This window comes from Triturus cristatus, chromosome 5_2, assembly GCF_964204655.1.
Source record: "Triturus cristatus chromosome 5_2, aTriCri1.1, whole genome shotgun sequence".
Classification (NCBI taxonomy): Eukaryota; Metazoa; Chordata; class Amphibia; order Caudata; family Salamandridae; genus Triturus; species Triturus cristatus.
In genome coordinates this window covers 793,849,011-793,861,788 of record NC_140588.1, presented here as the reverse complement: position 1 = coordinate 793,861,788, position 12,778 = coordinate 793,849,011, and the positions used below count along the sequence as shown (strand labels likewise).

Here is a 12,778-nt window from a genome sequence, read left to right as displayed (position 1 = left end):
GGGCTCAGACTACTACGGTAGCCCCAAGTACATGCATGCAGAGCATGTTCCTGGTCTAGTTTTGAAGGAAAGACCCAGTCATGATTAAGTAGTTCTTTTGTGGCCTCAGTGGCAAATCTCTCGTAGGAAATCATTTGTTTTTTGCACTATGCTAACAAGGGATTACATGCTCAGATCACATCTCTAATCAAGCCAGATACTTGAACCTTTAGGCAAAGCTGGATGGCAAACAATGAGCACATTAATCAAGAATGATGGGGGTGTTGCAGTAACACTCTTCGCACTTTGATTCATCTATCAATCAATCAATCAAACAAATGTAGCTTTATTCGACCATGATAATTACAGTCATAAAAGCACAAATCACAGTTAATAGAGATTAGGATAAAAAAATTAATAATAAAAGTATACAGATAAAAAAGGTAAAATACCAAACACACATTACATTAAAATTTTTACATCGATTAAAATCCAGGAACATTTCAAATCCCAGTACACCACCTAAGGAAAAGCCTCCAAAGGCTCAAATGACATGTTTTTCCTCTGCCACAGGACCTTTTTCAAGAATTTGGATACCCTCCAGGCCACGTGCTCATTCTCTAAAAATTGTAAACGCAGAAGCACTGGTCGGCATTGCCTGAGGCCCTGCTGTCTTAACAGAGGCAATAACCAGATTTTCCTTAGTTCTGACTAAAATTTACAAAAGAACGCTAAATGAATAGTGGACTGCTCTGAGTGGGAGTCACACAGACAGGGAGGTAACAATCTTGACCAGTCATTCATTTTAGGAGTAGTCTCTAGTCTGTCTACCGTACCCAGTCTGAATCTTATAAGTTGTATCCTATCATAGCCACTTGGGACAAAATGTAAATACGGTAATATACCCAAAGGAGTGAGCCTTAACTGATGTTGAATAACGGTAGGTTTGGAGGTTTCATCTGCTACTCTCAAAGAGCCCAACATTTCAAGGCCCTCTATCTTCAGTGTTTTTCTTGAGATTCAGGCCATAGTGCTGGGGTTTGAATGAAAATCTGGGTATCCAAGATCATTCATGAACCTATAAACATACTTGAGCCAAGGATTCTTCAACACCCCGTCCAGCCTAATACAGTTGCGCAGAATATCTCTATTTAAATGTGTCTGGTCACTAACCCATATCCTATGCCAGAGCAATATTGGCTCCAGTTTGAAGAGATCCACTAAATAAGGGAGACCCAACTCCTCATGACACACAAATGAAGACGTGCCAGGGGGGACAGAAAGAATGTACCGGAGGAAGGCATTTTCCACGGTTTGTAAAGGGGAAGAATTAGCGATGCCCCACACCCCTGCCCCATATGTCACTGCTGAAATACACTGGGCTTTATATAATTGCAAAAGCTCGCCGGGCGGCTTCCTGCCCAGTTTCTTTGCAAAGGTGGCAAGGGCACTAGTTGATCTGCTAATTCCCAGTTTTTTCAGCTCAATTGAGCGGGACCAAGTATCATTCTGGTTAAAAAGAACGCCAAGATACGAGAAAGTGCTTGTCGATGCTAACTTCCTACCATCCAGACAGATGTCCCTACCCGTGACCCTACGAGTCCCTATGCCACAACTCATTATAAATGTCTTGGAAAAGTAATACTTAAACCCAAGTCAAGCATAAAAGTGTTAAAACTGTCCAAATCCCTCTGTAAGCCATTTTGTGTACGTGCCATTAAATCGGCGTCGTCTGCGTTTAAGAGAGCCGTTATAGGTCTCCCACCTGCTTGAGGAAAATCTTGTCCACTCTTTAGGAGTGCCTCTGCCAGCCCGTTAGTATATAGATTAAAAAGAAAAGGGGCCAGGACGCAGCCCTGCCTGACCCCTCTTCTAACAGAAAAACCTTCTGTACGCTGACCCTCCAGCCCATATCTAACGCTGGCTGAAGCCCCCTCATAAATACGCCGCAGATAGACAATAATATTTGGGTCCACCCCTAAGTCAGCAAGGATCTCCCATAACCTGGCATGGATTACAGAGTCAAACGCTGCAATTAAATCAACGAAGACTAGGTAAAGACTCCCCTTTTTGGCTCTTGTATACTTCCCGACGATAATCGCCAGATTCAAGCTTTCTTCAATAGTACCCAACCCCTCCCGAAACCCGTACTGAAGGTCAGACAGAACGTGTTTTTCTATTGCCCAGTCCTGTAGTTGCTGCAGGACGACTCGGCCTGCCACCTTCACCATGGAATCAAGAAGGGAAATTGGTCTATAACAACCAGGATCTTGACGGATTCCCTTTTTGAATATTGGGACTATAATAGACTCCGTCCAGGACTTCGGGAAGGGAGTACGATCACTGGCGTTAATCAACTGAGTTAGTAGAGGGCCCCATAACAGGACGTTTGACTTAAATAAGTCAACAGGCACCCCGTCGGGGCCCGGGGCCTTACCTCCCATGCTCGGAGCAAGAGCCAGGGCCATTTCGTCCAGCGTTACATGAAGGTTACCATAATGTATAAAATGAGCTCCCTGGTTTAGCTGCTCATCGGAGGCTGGGCCATTGTATAATGCAGAAAAATGACTTACCCAGTCTTTTTCTGGGATCGCAATCTCAATGGGGGGGGTCTCCTCCCCCACGCATGGGCGGAGCTCTTACAATCCTCCAAAAGGCCACGGAATCCTTCTTTTGGGCAGCTGCATGAAGCGATTCCCAGGCTCCTTCCCTCAGTGACCTCTTTCTTTCTACAATAGTTCTCTTGTACTATGTTCTAGCCCTCCTCACCCTCTCAGGCGATCTGGGTTGTCTATGAACCTCAGCCTTCAGATTAGAATAGGCCTTAGTACAAGCATTGTTAAACCAGCCAGGCATTTTCAGCCCATTTCGACAATGTACACTCAGTAAGCTCTAACTTCTTTAGTTATCTCAAGGAAGGAGTGCACTATGTCATCTGCAGTGGAAAGCTCATTTTAACAGATGTCAAAAGCAGTTATACAGGATAACATGAGCTATTTGGTCAATACCTCAGGGTCAACTTTGGACCAGCGAAGGGCGTACCCATTCGTTTTATTCAACACTAAGGTGCCCATCACCCGATTCGCTTGCTTCTTCCCCACAGAGCTTTTGACAGATAAATGTAATTTAAGACAAAGCGGGTAATGGTCACTCAGTGCAATGGTCCCTATCGAAAAGGATAACAAGCTCGGGACAAGGGAGTATGAAACAAGCATGAAGTCGATGTTGGAGACAATACCTCTACCGTTAAAAGTTGGGGACATAATCACTGGGGTGGGAACAAGTTCATTCACAAATCCCAGATCGTATTGGGACATTAATTCATTAAAGAGATGCCCAGCCCTTGAGTGGGAGAAGTGGCAGTTGTGAACCCCTTCATCAGTGTGAATACCACATATTTTCAAATTCGCTGATTTACACAGAGCGCAGTTAAAATCCCCCAGCAGAATAATCATAGTGTCCCTAGAGCTCGAGTTACAAATAGCATCCAGAGCCTCACCAATCCTTAAAAGCTCTATTCCCAACTCACCCACAGCAACATTATTATAGAAATTTACCATAAGCACTCTCTTTGAATTATTTATGTACAAATGCATAACCTGGTAATAGCAATCCCCAGCACAAAACAGGATCTTATCCAGCACTAACAAGTTAGAAATATAGAAACACAACCCTCCCTTAGGCCTACCTACCAAGCCCTTCCCTGCAGGTGTGTTGAAAGTCATGTAGCCAGAGATATGCACTGGCTCCAACTCCCATGTTTCTTGTAAACACAAGATATCAGTGCTATCTGTAAACTCACACCCTAGTGGATTAGAAATCTTAGCACACAGCCCGCAATATTCCAGGAGATGATACTGGTTTCTGTCTTTATTTTGTTGGAAGTTGGGCTTACTGGGAGAGTGGGTAAGTGGTGACTTTCACTGTGAACAGCCCCTTCAATGTTCCATAAAGCGCTAACGTTCTATGCAAAGATCCTACTATGGCGCCATATCTGCGGCTAAAAGGCAGTTTTATGCAGTCCGCATTGAGGCGGCCAGGAACAATTCCAAAGAAATCTTCGCTATAGTTCAGAGCTTCATCTCTCCTTTGGCTCAGAAAAGTTCCACACCCTCCTCTCTCGATTGGTGTAATACTCTGTCAGAGTTTTTTAGAGATAAGATACTGGCCATTCAGGCATCTTTTTCTCCTGACAGTGATGTACGGGATGGTGTACGGACTGCTTTGCCCACTCCCTCTACCTTACTGTCTGCTTTTTCCCCGGTTTCTCCCTTGGAAACTCTGAAAATTCTTAAAGGGCTTAAGTCGGGATCCCCTGCTGATGCATGCCCGGCCAGACTCTTAGCAGAGGCTGCCGATTGTATCTATCTGGAGGTTAATTTGATTATCAACCTTTCCCTTCAGTCTATGGTGGTCCCTCAGGTCTGGAAGCAGGCAAAGATTCTTCCTTTGCTGAAGAAACCGTCTTTGGACCCGCTCAATCCGGTCAGCTATCGGCCCATCTCCCTCCTCCCTGCTATTGCTAAGGTTTGTGAGAAGGTGGTGCACAAACAGTTGTCGGATTTTGTGGAGACGGAGGGTATTTTACACCAGGCTCAATCGGGGTTTCGGACTGGCCATTGCACCGAGACGGTCCTGGTCGAGGTGGTTGAGGCGGTTCGAACTTGCCTGGATGATGGGGGCAGAGCTGCCTTGATACTATTGGACCTCTCGGCGGCCTTTGATACGGTCCCACACGGCCTTTTGTTGACCCGTCTCACGGAGATTGGAGTCTCTGGGGCCGTGTGGGGCTGGCTCAGGTCTTTTCTGGAGGAAAGGGCCGAACAGATCTGGATCCCCCCGTTTAGTTCCTCCCCGCATTTGGTCACTACGGGAGTCCCGCAGGGCTCTGCACTTAGCCCCCTGCTCTTCAATATTTACGTCACACCGTTGATTCATCTTGCAGAGGATCTGGGGGCTAAGGTACTGGCGTATGCTGACGACACCCAGCTACTTTTTACGTGGGATAAGACCTCCAGCTCTGTACTGGCCGCCCAACAGTGCCTTCGATCCATCTTTTCCTGGCTGGCTAATGCTCAGCTCAAGTGCAATGAGCAGAAATCTGAGATCTTGCTCTTCGGCACGTTTCCTACTGACTTCCGTCAACAGCTGTGGCCTCAAGAGCTCCCTCCTCCCTTTTCGGAAGGACTGCCCACTAAGAACCTGGGCATTTGGTTTGAGGAGAACCTGTCCTTCTCCACACACATTAAGAAAACGGCCGGATGCTGCTTTGGCCTGATTAAAACACTCAGAAGCTTCTTCCCTCTGATCCCGCAGGCAGCCAGAGTAACCGTGGCCTGCGCGCTTATTCTCTCTCGGCTAGACTATGCCAATTCCTTGTTCACTGGAGCACCTGGTTATTTGGTCAGGAAGCTGCAGGTGGTCCAGAACACGGCGGCTAGGCTGGTCTTAGGTTTTCCATCTAGGTCGAGCGTCACCACGCACCTTAAATCTCTTCACTGGCTGCCGATCTCGGCCAGGATTAAATTTAAATCTTTGGTCCTGGCACATCGTGCTCTTCATGGGCAGGGCCCACTCTATCTTCAAAGACGCTTTGCCTTTTATGCGCCTGCTAGGGTCATGCGCTCTTCGGCTCTCCGCCTGGCTGTCGTCCCGCGATTCAAGCTTCAGAGGATGGGAGGCAGCTCTCTGGTGGTCAGAGCTAGTAGGGCCTGGAATGCCCTTCCTCTTGATCTTCGCCACACTCAGGAGCTCGCATCTTTCAAGAAAAAGCTTAAAACACTCCTTTTTGTATGAATGTCTCTTTCCCCCCCTTTTGGTTCGCGCCGGGACACTCCTGAGTAGCCGAGCGCGTTACAAATGGAATAAATGAAATGAAATGAAATTAAATGAACGTTGTTTCTCGAAACGTCTATGTGGGAATTGCTGCGAGTAGGCTCCATACGGTTACTCGCAACAGTGGCAGAAAATGAACTGATGGCAATACTAGGGCTAACTGTCTACTGCACTGAATTTCAGGGCAGACCACATATGTACTAAACCTCCCCTCGTCCACTTTATCATGCTGCGTTTGGGTTGCTAGTCAGTCCACCTCATCCAAATTATAAAAGGGGGCATAAAAATTACTAACAGGAATTTGGTAGCTAAGACCTGGTGGACGGCGTTGAAAAGGTCTTATGGGATGATAAAAGAAGCCCAACGGGACGATACTGACCCCCTTGCTTCTAACTGGCCAAAGCCCACCCTATTCATAATTGTACGGACAAGTGCAGGGGATGCAAAGGAAAGAACCACACAGTCTCCTATAAGGGACTTGTCGGAATGACTCACCCACCCTATCCTACGAGCCATTCTAAATTCACAAAAAAGCTCGGGTGTCAAACCTGTTTTCCCGCTTAGATAGTGCAAAGATTTATTGCGTAAGGTAGACCAATGTTCAAACTCCCTTTGTGAAAGCGGGGGGACATTCACCAGGACTATGGTAAGTGGTGTAGCTTCCGGCGGTAGATGAAGTACCTTTGGGCCCATGTCTCCCCCCCCCTGCGGCCCACTGGGGTCCTAAATCCATACATGACGGCGATCCTGGGGTCGCCTTTTGTAACAGCTGTTTGTTGGGTTTATAAATTGATTTGGCAGGGCATGACTTGCCCTGCTGTCGATTAGTGTAAGTATGGACCGGGTTATCTGCCCGGGTTTGGGGAAAAACACCCTCAGAGACTATGCAGTCTAAGTTAAGTTGCGGACTAGCACAGGTAGGGGCCCCTTGGGGTCAAAGGGTCTGGTTTGGTACTCTAGGCTGGGGGAAATGTACGCACAGAGGCATCTAGAAGACTGGGTGGAGCCCTAGGAGCATGTTGGCTGGAACCTTGTGAGACTACAGTAGGGAGTTTAATAAGACTTTCCAGGTTCGCTAATCTGTCCTCTATTTTGGTAAGGATAGCTTTTAAAGGGCTCAGAGCCACTGTAAGTGTTTCCTCCAACTTTTGCCAAAACTCTCTCGAGCATGAACCTGTAGAGCCGATAGTAGCTGCCTCTACAGAGGGTGTAGGCTCAGGAAGTAGTATTTGTGGCCCAACATTCATCACGGGTTCCAGAGTGATAGATTGTTTCTTGTTATTTAACCTAGTGTTCGATATGGTCTTCCTTTTCTTCCCCGGAGGTTTCATGCAAGATGGTTGTTTTTTTAAATCTTTTTGGGCCCTTGTAATAATTTTAGGCCTTGCACCCTCTTTAATCGTTTCCTGGGAATCATGAGGAAGAATTACTGGTAGTGGGAGTACAGGTATAGGAGATGTTGTGGGAGTGCTTATGACTGATGAATTAACTTCCTGATCACACAAAAAAGGATGTAGTCCTGCTACCATGGGTTCAATAGACAGCCTTCGTTCTGTTTGCGCTATTTCATGTATTAGTACTGACTCTGCCCGCGACAAGAAAACGTCCAAGGTGCCCACCACCCCCTTCCCCGTGAGTGACTTTCTTTTTGTCATGATATAGGGCCCTAATTATATACAGATAAGTGAATACAGATCTGCTTAGCTAACAAGTTTATGAGTCCCGGTCACAAAATTAGTATACTTAAAGGGAAAGAGAAAGAGAAAAATATGGAAAAGAAGGGGCACAATGAGGGCTCACCAAATGTATGTGCAGGGTGAGAAGTGACAGTGGGGTGGCCCTGCCCGGCCTCTTACGGCCCCTGACTGGCGCAGACGGGCCCGCCCTTGACCCGGGCGTGGCCCGGGCACGGCCCGGGCATGCCCGCGCGCGTCCCGCGCTGCTGGCGCCCTGATCCTCCTTTAAGCGCCTCCCGGTGCTGTCAGCTGGTGCAAGCGGCGTTCATGCCGCGTTGAATGCTGGGGGTTGTGGTCTCTTGACCCCGAGTTACACCAGCAGCGGTGGTGGCGGGAAAAGCGATGAGCAGCCTCCTCCAATGGGCAGTGAACAGGGAGCACATCCTGGCAAGCGTTAGAATGAGCGTCCCGCATTGCGGGAGCCCTGATCCTCCTTTAAGCGCCTCCCGGCGCTGTCAGCTGGTGCAAGCGGCGTTCGCGCTGCGTTGAATGCTGGGGGTTGTGGTCTCTTGACCCCAAGTTACACCAGCAGCGGTGGTGGCGGGAAATGCGATGAGCAGGCTCCTCCAATGGGCAGTGAACAGTGAGCACGTCCTGGCAAGCGTTAGAATGAGCGTCCCACACTGCGGGAGCCCTGATCCTCCTTTAAGCGCCTCCCGGTGCTGTCAGCTGGTGCAAGCGGCGTTCGCGCAGCGTTGAATGCTGGGGGTTGTGGTCTCTTGACCCCGAGTTACACCAGCAGCGGTGGCAGCAGCAAAAGCGATGAGAAGCCTCCTCCAATGGGCAGTAAACAGTGAGCACGTCCTGGCAAGCGTTAGAATGGACACTCAAATGTGGGTACTTCTTCAGATAGGGAAGATTGTAGTTTGAAGAAGACCTGAATGCTTCAAAGTAAGGATGTAATTTCTGACTTTGGTGTCTATCTCCAACCCTGTGCGCACAGAGGAACTCTGCCATTGAGAGACATCTCTAATCAAGCCAGATACTTGAACCTTTAGGCAAAGCTGGATGGCAGACAATGAGCACATTAATCAAGAATGATGGGGGTGTTGCAGTAACACTCTTCGCACTTTGATACATCTATCACTCCATCAGCATCACAGGAAAGCTCCATTAACTCTCAGATCTGCACGTTGTCACCATAAAACTGGAATGATAGCATAAAAGTAGAAAGATAGTCCAACATGTGAGTTACCTTTGGTACATACTACAGTGTGATCTTCAGCAAATATTACACTGTAAGGAGAGAGTCCCATGGCTACTTGAATATCATCTCACTCCCCTATAGAACTGTAGATAATATTTTGTTTACGCATGAACTGCTCTTTCCCTGGGGCCCTTGTGACCCAGAGGATGCATTTGCCGACACTAGCCCTTAGTGCAGGTGGTCATGGCCAAGATGTGATTAAAGCACCAGCATCTGTCTGAGACTTCAATCTGCCCCTGGTGTCTGCTTCTTCACTCTGCTGAAGCACTATTAGAACAAAGCCCTATCCATCAGGGAACAACTGAGAAGGTACAGAGACTTTGGCAGGTTGGGGTGAGTCACAGGAGAGAGAACAGCTTAATTTCTTACTCAACATCAACCACACATTGTCAGGCTTTCCCCTTCTTACCTCAGAAGAGGGACATCAGGGGCTGGTGTTGGAGCACTGATGGGAAATACTGAATGTGAAATGTAATATAGCTTAACCAGTTTCCACATCCTTGTCCATAGAAAATTCTGAACAGTATTCTGAACAGCGGTGTGGTTCCTCCAGTGGAAAGACATCTCAGCTCTAGATTGTTTGTCATAGGGTATTCTATAAGCTTTTTACAATTTTTTTTATATTTTGTGTCTTTCAGGTCTTATCACAATGGTGATCCTGCGAACATGAACACGCGTCTAAGCTTGAAACCAGAGTCCCCTTCCTCGTACTCACATTATCATGAATGTGGACTGCCTTTTATTCATGTGTGTCTCAACAGTATGCTCCAGAATAACTTAACAATGGTTAAATACTTGCACAAGTGTAATATATATTTTAACTGTGTGTGTGAATGTGATTGAAAGAGTGCAAGCATATCATTCGACGATAGCGTTGCAGATGGAGAAGGAGCTCCGTCTAGTGGTATTTGTGAAACGGATCTGAAGAATACGTGTTTTGTATTGCACAAATGAAAAACTTTTATTAAAACAATGGTCGTTTTACACTTCTTTTGTGATTGCGTTTTACATATTTAAATGTAACTCATTGAGCTTCACACTCAAAACAACACCGGTTAAGGGATCAAAGTCCCTGCATTTGTAATGAAACATATCATTATATTCAATGCTATGCTCACCCACTTTTCCATAACACTAGTGGTTCTGCATTAGTAATGATGAGTGGAGTTTTCAGTGCCTTATTTGTGATTTTCTATTCCCCGATAAATGTATGGTGTAAAGACTTACAGTGACAAATCAGATGGTTGCCTTCCAGTCAGCAACCTAGCCTTAAAATACCACGATTTATGTTTCCTTTATCTTTAGCTTACATGAGTGAACCTCGGTGGACTCTGGGATTCGTGTTACATACTTGGTCAGGCCTCTCTTTCACTCAGTGAAGGCCTTTCACATTAAATCTCTCTCTTTAATCATAGGGGGGCATATTTACAAGCCCCTAATGCCGCAGACGCATCACTTTTTGTGATGCACCAGCAGCGCTGTGTACTGCCCCATATTTACAAGGCCACGTAAAGCCACCTCGCATGGCTTTTCGTGGCCTTGTAAATATAGACCCTTATCATGCATCACTTTGCGTGAAAGGGGCGTGCCATGGGTGTTGCTGTGGGTGTTCCCAAGGAATATCCATGGATTCTGCCGCATTTCCAGATTTACGAGAAATCGTAAACCTGGAAATGCGTCAGAATGGGCACAACGAGGAGAAATGTTTTCAATTTTCCTCTTTCTATTGGTGCTGCATTCTGCAGCACACATAGAAAGAGGAAACCCCCTCTTGTGATTGTTTTTGTACAGAAAGGTGTCCCTTCCTGCACAAAAACAATCACCCCCACAACGCAGGCACCCATGCACAATGGTGCAAGGGCGCCTGCATCAACGCATGGCAGCCAATAGTGCACCAGCGCAGGGAAAAGCAAAGGGATCCGTCATATTGCTGTAAATATGACGAATCCCTTTGCTTCCAAAGTAACCCACCGCGTATAGTTGTAGGTTGATATTTTGACCATAATAAAAAGCTGCTCCACCAGTGTCTTGGGTATCTCGTGAATCACTGCACCCGCAATCAACCCCCGCAGCCCACAGGATTCCCTCCACAAAAGAAATGTGACATTAGCTAATTAGGCAAATGGGAGATTGCAAACAAGAAAGCGAGTGGTGGAATACCCAACTTCAGGAGGCCCTCACCAAATTACAACTCTACATTCTCCATGCAAACATTGCATCAGCTCAGCAATATCATAAATGAATTCTTCATGAGAAAAATCAATAAAATCCGATACCTTATTGACAACACCAAACACCATCCAATTCATTCCACCATGCAAAAATGGATACTTCAACGCTATCATATTGACTTGCCTCACGGATATTCTAAATGCCTTCAAAGCCACCAGGTAAAAATACATAATCATTCCATTTGCAACTGTTAAATCTCTTTCTTGAGAAGCCCTTACACCCCTTTTTATCACAGGTAATACTACATAAGGCTTCTTCCTCAAAATACTTCTTCCTCAAAATACTTCCTCCTGATACTGAAAAAACTAAACCTCAACCATGTCAAGTTCACTAATTACCATCACATTACACATACCCAAGCAAGAAAAGTCTTAGAAATATCTATCATCATCCAACATCATGAAACTGTAAACACCTGGGTCCTTCTTCACATTTATGACCCCAGGTTCAGACTGGGCTCTAATCTGTCTATGGAGCCTTTGTGTAGTACTCTTGGTTGCCCATGGCATCAAGCTCCACCTCTCTGCCAACGGTACCCAGCTCTACATTAAAGTATCCACAAAGAACAACATCAAGAGATTCCCTGTTCTTCACCCAAGCCTTAATGTCGAGTGCCTATCTGAATATTTGAGCCCCATCAAGACTGAGTTCTCCCTCATTGTTAACAGCCCCAAAGAAATACAATCCGTGAGTGACCATCCAGTATGAACCTGGGTGCATTCACCTCACATATGGCACTAAGACGGTCAAAGGTTTTCCGACCGACATCCAAGGTCTAAACTCGACTGCCCCTTTTACAAAGAGGGTGGTCGGAATTTAAACTAGCCGCTCAAACCGACCTGCTTTAGTCGGCCAGTGGTAAACCGCACATAATCCCTTACAGACGGCGCTTCCGCCGTCTGGATTATGATGTCGATTTCTGACAGGCTTTCCATGTCGGGCTTTCCAACATGGAAAGCCTGTCAGAAAACAACTTTTGGGGCCCCTAGCAGGGACCCCTTCCCTCTGCGCCCTCCAGTTGTTGGGCTGGGAGCAACTATGGTACCCCTCTGTAAATCCCTGCACTGTGTGGCACCCAAAAGACACCTCCTCTCCTCCCAGCTCGCCCTGGCCACCGTCCCACAGATCCATAAGACCAGAACTGGAGGAAAGTCCTCCTTCCTCGCTGCCAAGACCTGGAACACCCTACCCCTCCACCTCAGACTATCCCCCACACTACCCCAGTTCAGGAAGGAAGTATCTCAAGACCCAGCTCTTCGAATTCCCCGAGCACTTAGACAGATCTGCCCCGCTTCCACCAGCATCTTAAGACCCTCACGGGTGAGTAGTTGCACTTTACCAACCCTTGATTGATTGATTGTTGTACTAGGTGTTACTGGTGGTTCCTCCTGGTCATCCCCATTCCACTAGTAGTGAGGTCCAAGGAGGGCTGCAATGAGTTTCAAGTGCTCCTTGGCCTCTGTAGGCAATACTAGAGGCAGCTGTGGAGGAATGTTAGCAGCACCCCGCGGGGGGAGAAAACTTTGGTCTAACCACTGCCGCCACCACCAAGCAGCGTGAGGTGTGTAGTGCTGAGATAAAGGCAAGCTCCACCCTGTTTAGTGTCAGGGCAGCGCACTTAATTTCCTGGGGGCCGATAGCCATTTCCCTCTGCGGTGTGCAAAATAGGAGCACAGTAGGGATAGGCACGCAGAGCACAGGTCAGGTTTCGGCTTCCCATCTTCAAGGGTTCCCTTCACTCCTCTGCAGAACACAGTTTGGTTCAATTGCGAGGGGGCTGGTCTGGCCA

At 47.0% G+C, this 12,778-nt stretch overlaps 1 protein-coding gene across 3 annotated transcripts in view; it reads left to right on the top strand.

The window, feature by feature from the left end:
• Positions 1-9,746, top strand: part of MOSPD1 (motile sperm domain containing 1) — a 216,160-nt gene extending 206,414 nt beyond the window's left edge. For 2 of the 3 annotated variants that reach the window (XM_085607919.1, XM_085607920.1), the window contains exon 6: positions 9,396-9,746. In XM_085607919.1, coding sequence (XP_085464045.1) covers positions 9,396-9,427 — 32 coding nt within the window. In that variant the 3' untranslated portion in view covers positions 9,428-9,746. The remainder of the gene's footprint in view (positions 1-9,395) is intronic. The other variant, XM_085607921.1, reaches the window with a different exon arrangement.
• The last annotated feature ends 3,032 nt before the right edge of the window (positions 9,747-12,778 follow it).